This window comes from Paramisgurnus dabryanus, chromosome 18, assembly GCF_030506205.2.
Source record: "Paramisgurnus dabryanus chromosome 18, PD_genome_1.1, whole genome shotgun sequence".
Classification (NCBI taxonomy): Eukaryota; Metazoa; Chordata; class Actinopteri; order Cypriniformes; family Cobitidae; genus Paramisgurnus; species Paramisgurnus dabryanus.
Genome location: NC_133354.1, coordinates 2,330,162 through 2,341,657, shown reverse-complemented (window position 1 = coordinate 2,341,657; position 11,496 = coordinate 2,330,162). Strand labels below are relative to the sequence as shown.

The following is an 11,496-nucleotide window of genomic DNA, read 5'->3' as shown; positions in this document are numbered from 1 at the left end:
TATAACATTTTGAATTCAGTTTTGTTCCCTTATTTAGAAACACCAGGAAGAATCTGTGTGTGCTTTTTCAGTTAGGCCATCGATTGTGATGTGCAGATATACAAACTTTGGGCCTTTGAGTATTTTACTGGGAATCTGATATTAGTAAGCAGTCTGTGTGAAACCAACGAATCGGACAAGAGGTCAAGTACCAAGTACATATGAATTACTTTTTTTTAAAGGTAAAGCATTTAACATTGCTGTAGGCTTTACAATGACACCTACAAGATTGTTGTGGCATTTTCTCTGCACATTAGAAGCAAAAAAAATTTGGGTGGGTCCAAAGCATTTACTGGAGTATATGCCATTTTCTTGTATTATGGTGCCTTTAATTAAATTGTTTTTTTTAGCCTAAAAGCTTTGCTTAGCTTGTTATGTCAAGCCAAATTTTAAAGACCTTTTTTTCACATGCTTGCAGAAAATCGTTTACCAAAAATAAATTACTGTGTTGATCTTTTTCACATTTGCTAGGTTGATAGAAGCACTGGGGACCAAATTATAGCAATTAACCCCTTATCTGCCCCCCCTCTTCTTTTTAGTGGGGGGTGAAAAGGTGATGTGCACATTTAAATTAATTTCCATTCTTTGGTCTAGAAGCAAGACACTTAAGTTTTTCACTGAAGTGTCTGGGGTAGTAGCCTTAATATTAAATAAAAAAGTTACAGCAGTTTAAGTTTATAAAAAAATGTAAATACTTTCTAATTAAATGTATATAAAAATTAAAATGTTCTCATCCCAAAATGCTACAAAAATAAAGCCTTGAGTCTAAACTAGGTCTTGTCCAAATTTCAAGTTAAAATCACAAACAATTAGTTTTTCACACTTTTTGTGGTTTTACCAACAAAGGCCACTAGGTGTCAATGGTTTGTTGCATACTCGCAAATCACAAATTAATAAATTACTTTTACAGCATCATTATGAATGAAAAAGGATTTTAAATATGAAATCTACATTCTTAGAGTTTTCCAATGATATATAGGTTGTCAAGATTTTTAAAAGATTTATAATAGTATATTACAATTATGAATATATAATAATTACGGGGTGACTGACGTTTCGCGAAATGGCTGTCACAACTACATTTCAATCATCAAATGGCCTTGAGGTATCTTAAAACAAATCTGATTTTCATGATTTGTTCCCTTTGAATCGCTTTTTATACGAAGAAGTTGCTGTCCCATTATTAGTACTTTATAAATGTTTTAACTTTATATATTGGTGTGTTTTTATTTTAATTTAAACTGCAGGACACTGCTTATAAGATCTGTGGCTATAAAGAGGTTAGTCATAACGTAAATCATTCACATATTTTCATCAATCACCTGTCTAAAAGATGCATTACCAAAAACAACCTGTTTTTATTAGGTTCAGAAAAAGGTTGGAAAATAGACATGGAAAATTACAGTTTAGTGCAAGACAGCTTAACCAACATTATATATATATATATATATATATATATATATATATATATATATATATATATATATATATATATATATATATCCTTTTCAGATAAATAAATGTAATAAATGAATTGTTATAAAGAAAGATATATAATATTCAATGATTTACTGTAGTTTTCCTCTTAGATAGCTCCATACCCGATTTACAAATACTTCTTCCAATATCTACTCATATTTACTCACATTTATTTATTATTTAATAACCATGAGAACATATTTAAAAGTTAGATACAGTTGCTTATTAGCTCATAACATAAATATGTACAGTATATATATAAAGCATTTCTCAACATGCAAAAACATGCAATGAAAATCTCAAATGTTTCTGTTATTCCCCGCCAGCCTTTTTTAAAGAGCCCTCCAGCATTTTTTGTTATTTTTTTTTTAAGTTTCACAAAATCCCTTCAAGGAAAAAAATATTCTAAAAATATATAAACATACAAATATATGAAATAAAAGAAAAGACCCTTTGCTTTCAAGCAAACAAAAACACATTTTTGTCTCTGCTTATAAACTCTTAAATATCACAATTTTTTCTTACAAAATATATAAAATATTTTTGCAAAAAGGCTGAAATAATTGCATTTTTGTGACTGAATTTTCAGAACAGAACAATTATCAAAACATAGACAGTTTAAAATGAGTAAATATTTTTTGCTTCAGTTTTTTAAACATTGGGTAAGTGCGCCATCTACTGGATAATATCAGTATTACAGATTAACATAAAACCTTTATCAGGAACACTTTTTTATGCAAATGTTTTCTCTTAATTGATGAAATAACACGGGGAAAGATTTAGTTATTTTGCGTTATATTTTTCAGCACTTCATAAATTACAGAATTCTGTGTATTCTGTGTGGAAATTGTGTATTTCTCCATAATGGTTCATGTAAATAATGTAATAAATAAAATATAAAATAAAAAATACCAAAATAATCTAATGCATGAGTTGACATTAATTCTACATTGCATCCTACTGGATCAATTCAAATTAAGTTCAAATTTAAAAATTAAACCCATTCATCTACAGTAGTTTTTTCTCATTGCACAATGTATGCCAGTACAAATAAAAGGTTGTAGTTTTTTTTTTTTTTTTAAGTAAATTATTTTCCCAGCATGTCATTAGCTTTATTTCCAAACACTGTAATGCGAGCTTGACTGTACTCGCAGCTCATGTGAGAGCATTTTGTCAGACTGTCTGAGTTTGATAATGTGGCTTTTGCTTTCTTCCACCAAAATACAGATTTGATTTTCTTTTTGCACTGAGACGACCCATAGTAATACAGCAGAGGATCCAGAAAAACACTTGAGCTTCCTGCACACACAGCTAACATGTAAGCCATATATGATGCGTTTCCCTCTCCGGTGATCCCACCTGTGGCCAAAACAACACAGTGATACAACAGGATTGCATTGGCTGGTGCAAAGCAAAACACAAATTCTGTCATTGTGGCAATAGTCATAATCACGGCTTTCTTTAGTTTATCTGAGGATGATGATGATGTTGCTAATTGACCAGATTTGACTCTAAGCACATATATAATACTAGAATAACACGCCAAAGTGATGACCAGCGGCAGAAAGAAGTACACGCAGGACAGAATGGAGAACAGGTTCATGTATGTCTGCTCTACGTGGTCTTCATGGAGCAATGCTTCATGACAGGTGATGCCCACATTTTCGATCTTGAATGTTTGCCTTATAGAGAGAATGGGCACTGTGCCAGCAATTGCCATCAACCAGACCAGCGCACAAATGTAAGCACAATTTCTCGAGTTTCTCCAGGTCAGAGAGGCAAAAGGGAGAACCACAGCCAGCAGTCGGTCCACACTCATGCACATCATCAGCAGTATGGAGCAGTACATGTAGCAGTAGAAAGCAGCGCTTAGCACGCGACACGCCACCTCACCAAACACCCAATCAGATCCGTTCAGATGATAGTGGATCTTCAGAGGAAGCAGCAGGGTGAAGAGCAGATCCACACACGCCAGGTTTGACATGTAGATCACAGGCGGTTTCTTTTCTTTAATCTTACAGGTGAACGTCACCAGGGCCAATGCGTTTAGAGGCAAACTAATGAGGAAGAGGAGGATGTAGAAAGAGGGCATGAGACGTGTGACCAGCAGGCTTTTGAGGAAAAGCACAGCTTCGTGTGAGATAATATATTTCTTAACGAGTGGTTTAGTCCGGTTACATTTCACTTCACCTGGATCAGTGCTGTTGCACGAAAGTCTAACATAATTTTCTTTAGGCACTTCTGTAACAGCCTTGACTGAATGGCGTCTTCCTGTGAACGCGCATACAAAAAGATTTTATATTAAGACCTTGAGAAACAGTATAAGTTATTACATGTAACATAAGGTGACCAGATTTTTTAAATGAAAACCGGGACATTTCCTAGTTAAATGGTTAAATTATCATTAAAATCTCATTTGTTGTAAAAAAAAAATTTTTATTGTTGTGGATTCACTGCAAAAAATTACTTACTTCTTAGTTAATAGTTTTTTTGTCTTGTTTTCAGTACAAATATCTAAAAATTCTTACATCAAGATGCATTTTTTTTGATAAGCAAATTCCCCTAAGAAAAATCTAGCTTTAAGACAAAAAATAATTGAAGTGAATTTGTGCTTAAAACATGCAAAAAAAATCTTAATTTTTTTTCTATAATTAAGAAGTGGCAGTTTTTTTCTTGTTTTAAGCACAAAATTGATATTTTGGTCTAAAAATGTGACTTATTTTCTTCATGACTTATTTGGTCATTTTGCACATAAAGAAAATGCATCTTGACTTAAGAATTTTTTGCTATTTGTACTGAAAACAAGACCAAAAAAACTAAATAAGAGAGTCATTTTTTGCAGTGTTTCTAATTCAATTAATTGAACAATTTCTGTAGCCTAAATACTATTTTTTCCTTTTTTATATGAGAGACATACCTCATCAAAAATGACTTCTAGGACAGGGGTTTTCAAACTTTTTGTGTGTGTGGACTACTATTTGTAATCAAGAATTTTCGCGGACCACCTCATAATACTCATAATAAAATATGTCTACACAAAGTCCTAAATTTATCTGCACTTCTAAATAGGCTTACTAGCACTAAAACTATAACTGGTCATCACATCAGTACAACAGATTTTTAAAACCTATGCTTAGAATATATTTTATTAAGAAAAATATATATATTTTTTTATATTTTATTTTGCCTTTACACGGACCACCTGCAGTACCCTCACGGACCACTAGTGGTCCGCGGACCACAGTTTGGGAATGGCCGTTCTAGGGTACTATTTCAGCTGATTTCATAGCATTGTTAACGTGAAGAACAGAAGGAATAATGCAAAATGTAAACACATTTAGCCTACACGAAACAAATGCTCAGTACCATGTTCTGATCAGTTCAATTCATTGGTTTATTAATTTAATGTAACATAAGTAGTTAATACCTTAACCCCCAATAACTTAAACTGTTTTCATATATTATGATAACTTGATTTATGATGATGCCGCTTGTCGCTTTCTCATGTAGTAAATTCTTCTTCGCTAAAGCCTTGACGCGCAGGCGCAACCAAGTAATCAGTATCTCGCGGCCCCCTCTGCTGGTGAAAATAATCATTACATTATTGCACCGGTCTGGTACTACAAAGGCTACATGTTGACGGGGATTTTTCAGGGTATTTGCTGGTTGTTTTGGACGTGCTGTAAAACGGGGACATTTCCGGGGACAGCTCCAGTCGGGGACAGGACACCAAAAAACAGGACATCTGGTCACCTTAATGTAACATCCTGGATACTATACCTTGTCGGGGCTTTGTAGGAAGTTCTAAAGAATCATTGTAGTCTATTGGCTCATCGGTCTGGGTGCCATAGACAATTTTAACAGAGAAGCCGCGTCCATTGGGCCCTGTAACCATACATAACAACGGTCAAAGGTCTCATACCACTTATTGAAATAATAGAGGCAAACAGGATTTTTACCCTTTTGGAATCCATTTAGCCAATCTTCGGGTCTGGCGGTACCACTTTTAGCATAGCTTAGCATAATCCATTGAATCTGATTAGACCATTAGCATCATGCTAAAAAATAACCAAAGAGTTTGGATATTTTTCCTATTTAAAACTTGACTCTTCTGTAGTTACATCGTGTACTAAGACCGACGGAATATTAAAAGTTGTGATTTTCAAGGCAGATATGGCTAGGAACTATACTCTTATTCTGGCGTAATAATCAAGGACTTTGTTGCCGTAACATGGCTGCAGGAGGCGCAATGATATTACGCAGTGCCCAAAATAGTCCACTGCCATTGAAAGTTACCAAGGGGACTATTTTCGGCTGCTGCGTAATATCATTGTGCCTCCTTCAAGTTTTATATCGAAACCCTTTGGTTATTTTTAGCGTGATGCTAATGGTCTAATCAGATTCAATGGATTGTGCTAAGCTATGCTAAAAGTGGTACCGCCGGACCCAGAGATCAGCTGAATGGATTCCAAAACAGTAAAAATCAAATGTTTAACTCTGGGGAGCTAGAAAATGAGCATATTTTCAAAAAAAAGTGGAGTGTCCCTTTAACATTCCTACCCGTTCTCAAGATGCGTACAAATGACACGCAGTGTGATTATCGTGCAATAGATACGTCAAATTCCGATTTTGCGTGCATATGATACGCCAGTCCTTCCCATTCACTTATATGGCGAATCGTTTCGTGACGTTTTATTTATTGTTTTCTCATTTGTTTTCTGTTTTTTAAACCATTTTCGCTTGGGTTTAGGGTAAGATTTCACATTTGTTTAAGCAGGTTATTTAATATACAGGTTTCTCTAAGTTTTTGTCTATATTTAAGCCATGGTCGCTTGGAGTTGGGGTTAGAGTTGGGGTTTGGGTTAGGATGTCATTTTTATATAACAAAAAGTTGTTCTAACCCTAAACCCAAGCGAAAATGGTAAAAAAACAGAAAACAAATGAGAAAACAATAAATAAAACGTCACGAAACGATTCGCCATATAAGTGAATGGGAAGGACTGGCGTATCATATGCACGCAAAATCGTAATTTGGCGTATCTATTGCACGATAATCACACTGCATGTCATTTGTACGCTTTTTGGTGAGAACACATTCAACCACTAATGTTTACAATAGTCATTTGTAACCCTGTGTGCAGGCTAAAGTCTCATTATCTAATCATGAGATTAGCATCAAAGTTTGATTTCAATCACATTGATTCAATCTTTCACATGACCTTACTCAGACAATGTTTTTTACATTATGTTGGATGATTTTATGTAGAAAACAGTGTGACTTAAATGGGATTTCACAGGCAGGGTCACAATTGTAAGCTATAATGTACATGTAGTAACATTAATTGATACCACAAACCTGGTAGAGGTTCAGAGGGAGATGACCCATTACTAGCTGTTATATTAGTTAAACTGTCTTCTGAGCCATCTGTAACCAAACATAAAACACATCAAAGACATAAAAACTTCTGAAGCTTTAAAGATAAAAGCAAATATTCCCAAGCAGAACACAAACACAGGGTTATTTCCTTTACAGTGTAAGGAATGCTGGGATCCGCCTAATAGGCCTATTCAAATGTGAAAGTATATGTGATTGTTTCCTTTGTGCCTGGAAGCCTTTAAAAAGTTTTTCTTAATTTACCTTGAAGATATAAGGTTCCTAAAATGTTCAGGATGTAAGGTTTCATAAACAGCTTTTAACATCCACACAACTTGCTGCTGTTAGAAAATCTTTTTGTAGTGGAAAAAGGTTCTTGATTTACATTACAAAATCCTTATGCGTTTGCTATGCATTGATATAAAAGTAGCCTACTGTATAGCACAAACGTGGATAAAAAATATTTATGTAGAATAAAAAGTTAGCCACAGTTTCCTAATGTTTATTTTGAAACACGAAAATGTTTTATTTAGTTATGTATGTTATTTTAAGTTAACTTAGCTATTTTAATTTAAAACAGACGCGTATTTAACGCGTGGTTGACTCACCGTTAAAGATGGCTGCAACGCATGTATGTGCAGCTAAAGTCAGAAGTAAGATAGTTTTCACCTCCATAAGGACAGATTAAACCCAGCCGCTAAGAAATAAATTCAATAACGACGTCAAAACTTGAGTATGTCTTTATATTGTCCCGTTATTCTTCACCCGGAGTCTCGACACTGACGCGCGCCCTCTGCGCACTGATGCGCGTTACAGTGCGATGACGTCACAGACATCAATTCCCATATGGGAGCGATTATAAAACAGACACTGTGTCTGATTTCCCACACTTCCCACTGTATAAACAGATAAATAGATAGATGAACACAATTCTTTTTAAAGTGTAGCTTTACTGTAAAATGTGAAAAGTTGGATCAACCTAAAAAAGTTATTTTCAACTTATATGTTTAAGTGAAAAACTATTTAAGTGAAACATTTAAGTTAAAAAAAACTTACATTAGGTGTTACCAGGTAATTTTTAAGTTGATGTAACGTTTATTTTTTACAGTGTTAATTATCATTTGATAAATGATGAAAATGTGATGTTTGGTTGCATAGTTTGACCCATCTTTATTGCATTACACTGATGCCTGTGCATCCCTCTGATCTAACTAGATGCATGCATTTTTGTTTTTTGTCTCAGTCTAATTCAGTCTTAATTGACACTTATGTTACTAAATGGCTTTATAATCCATTATTGTGGCTGTTCATGTATTCAGCACCAGAACACTGCGACTCCAAGAAAAACAAGACTGCATATTTGCACGCCCATGTCTCTGTGAGACCTTGACCTCTTACTGCTTTTGATAACAAATCTTTGCTGCTGTTTCCTGTTTCATGAGGAAATCTGTGCGGGCACATTCTTATGAAGAACGGTGAAGGGTAAACAGATTACATAAAGAAAGATGCTGATATATGTGTTTACATGAAATAAAATTGCATGTAGTTCAAGTACACTAATTTCTAATCCTAAAAATAGTCCAAGAGCAAACTTGTTTTTCTTTCTGGAACTTTCTGGATCTGCAGTGCTTCATTTCTCAGTGTGTTTTGTTAACAAGTTGACTAAATAATGTCATTATGATAACTAGGCTATAGGGCTAATGCTGAGAGAAATATACTGTACTGTACTTTAGTGGATTCACAGCGTCATAATGACCATGTAAATGACCTTACATTTTTCTTTTTTGGTATGAAGAAAGTATGTTTTTGATGTAAAGAAATAATAGCATTTACAGGGCAAATTTACTATCAGTCTATATATAACACCATCTGAAAATATGGTCAAAACATTTGTCCCTTAGTGTCACTGATGGAGTAGCACCCTATGAAAAAGTAGAGATCTGCACCTAAAAAAAATTATATTATTACCTAATAAGTACAAATTTATAGCAAAGACCCAAAAAAATAATATTAGTACCTAATAAGTACATATTTATAACAAAGAGTACCCTTAAAAAAATATTAATACCTAATAAGTACATATTTATAACAAAGAGTACCCTAAAAAATTATATTAGTATACTGATAAGTACATATTTATAAAAAATAGTACCCTAAAAAAAATATATTAGTATACTAATAAGTACATATTTATATAAAGAGTACCCTAAAAAATAATATTAGTATACTAATAAGTACATATTTATATAAAGAGTACCCTAAAAAATAATATTAGTGTACTAATAAGTACATATTTATAACAAAGAGTACCCTAAAAAATAAAACTAGTATACTAATAAGTACATATTTATAACTAAGACCTTAAAAAATAATATTAGTACCTAATAAGTACATATTTATAACAAAGAGTACCCTTAAAAATATTAATACCTAATAAGTACATATTTATAACAAAGAGTACCCTAAAAAAATTATATTAGTATACTAATAAGTACATATTTATATAAAAGAGTACCCTAAAAATAATATTAGTATACTAATAAGTACATATTATGACAAAGAGTTCCCTAAAAAAATAATATTAGTACCTAATAAGTACATATTTATAACAAAGAGTACCCTAAAAAATAAAACTAGTACACTAATAAGTACATATTTATAACAATGAGTACCCTAAACATTTATATTAGTACCTAAAAAGTACATATTTATAACAGGTTACCCTAAAAAAATAATATTAGTACCTAATAAGTACATATTTATAACAAAGAGTACCCTAAACATTTATATTAGTACCTAATAAGTACATATTTATAACAAAGAGTACCCTAAAAAATTATATTAGTACCTAATAAGTACACATTTATAACAAAGAGTAGCCTAAAGAATAATATTAGTACCTAATAAGTACATATTTATAACAAAGAGTACCCTAAACATTTATATTAGTACCTAATAAGTACATATTTATAACAAAGAGTACCCTAAAAAATTATATTAGTACCTAATAAGTACACATTTATAACAAAGAGTACCCTAAAAAATAATATTAGTACCTAATAAGTACATATTTATAACAAAGAGTATCCTAAAAAATTATATTAGTACCTAATAAGTACATATTTATAACAAATAGAACCCTAAAAAATAATATTAGTACCTAATAAGTACATATTTAAAACAAAGATTACCCTTAAAAATGTATATTAGTACCTAATAAGTACACATTTATAACAAAGATTACCCTAAAAAATGTATATTAGTAACTTATAAGTACATATTTATAACAAAGAGTAGCCTAAAAAAATAATATTAGTACCTAATAAGTACATATTTATAACAAAGAGTACTCCTAAAAAATTATATTAGTACCTAATAAGTACATATTTATAACAAAGAGTACCCCTGGTTGACATATTAATACCAAATGTATACATCTGTACCTAAATTGACTTTTTTTAAAGGGTACTGCCCCAGTGGCAGGTTGGGACCATTTATTTATATTATTTTCTGACCTCCGTCTGCTTTTGTAAGATCATGTATTCTCTCACAACCTTGATCCGAAAAGTAAACACATTTGTTCAGCCACCTGTCCAGATTGCTACTTTTCTTATTTGTACGTTAAACACAATCACATTCCCTTCACAAGAGTCTGTATTTACACATCATGTTTTGTATATTTTGAGAATTAATCATTTTGATTAGATTTTTTGTGATTGTGTTTTATTAAAATCAAAGTCAGAAATATATGAGGCCAATAAGTTTTGTTTTGCATTCAGTTTGTGTGTAAGGCTAACATCTGTTTTCTGTCTTCCTTTATTGTTTATATAAACAGCTTAGACACTGCAGTTGCATCGGTTTCAATCTTGTTTCAAACATGTTGAATAACTTTCAGAAATGAATTTATGGTTGGTAATGTTTATTAATGATGTTTATATCTGCAGTGCTTTTCAAAGACCATCAGATGAGGTTATTTGAACGTGTGGTGAAATGTAACATTCTATTAAATCATTCTGTATTGTTGCTGTGTTGCAGAAAAGTATACAGAATTTGTATTTCTGTAAGGACATTTGTTTCAAAAAGAAAGTAAAGGCGGAAGTGTTCTATGTGCTGAGTTGATGGGATAGGGGACTCTACAAAAAGCAGTATTTTTGTCAAATCAACATATATTTTAAGTTATTTTAACTTACCATAGTATTTTTTTGACCTACTATGAAAAGTCAATGGACCCCATCTATAAAGTGGACTACTCCTTTAAGTTAAACAGTTTTAAGTCAAAACTTACAATAGTAGGTTGAATTGACTTGCAAAACCAAGTTGTTTTAATTCTATGCTTTAAAAAAAAAATAAAGACGGAGGAAAAATAATTTTTTGGTGTCCATTCATGTTTTGGGATTAATCTCCTTTGAACAGCCATGCACACTCTAAAAATGTTTTGTTATTTTTAACCCAGCATTGGGTTAAAAAAGACGAGCCCAGCTGTTGGGTTAAATTAACCCCCAAAAAAGTTTATATATGACCCAACAAGTCAGAGGCGTCATGCCCATTCAAACTGAGGGGGCACCTGCCCCCTTGGTTTTTTTGAGCCAATGGATTTTGCATCC

At 32.5% G+C, this 11,496-nt stretch overlaps 1 protein-coding gene across 1 annotated transcript; it reads right to left on the bottom strand.

The window, feature by feature from the left end:
• Positions 1-1,671: 1,671 nt before the first annotated feature.
• LOC135721579 (proteinase-activated receptor 1-like) lies at positions 1,672-7,712 on the bottom strand. The gene is made up of 4 exons (XM_065243927.1): positions 7,501-7,712; positions 6,875-6,943; positions 5,299-5,403; positions 1,672-3,789 (listed from the first exon to the last, which is right to left on the bottom strand). Exons 1-4 carry the CDS (start codon positions 7,565-7,567, stop codon positions 2,606-2,608), a joined length of 1,425 nt encoding a protein of 474 aa, XP_065099999.1. The 5' UTR covers positions 7,568-7,712; the 3' UTR covers positions 1,672-2,605.
• Between the last annotated feature and the right edge of the window lie 3,784 nt (positions 7,713-11,496).

Bases quoted from the DNA above. Each gene is read 5' to 3' on its own strand.
- LOC135721579 (XM_065243927.1), bottom strand. From the start codon at position 7,567: ATGGAGGTGAAAACTATCTTACTTCTGACTTTAGCTGCACATACATGC. The intron at 6,944-7,500 runs GTGAGTCAACCA...GTTTGGTTACAG, and splicing joins CGTTGCAGCCATCTTTAACG to ATGGCTCAGAAGACAGTTTA. The intron at 3,790-5,298 runs GTATAGTATCCA...GCGCGTTCACAG, and splicing joins TCCTACAAAGCCCCGACAAG to GAAGACGCCATTCAGTCAAG.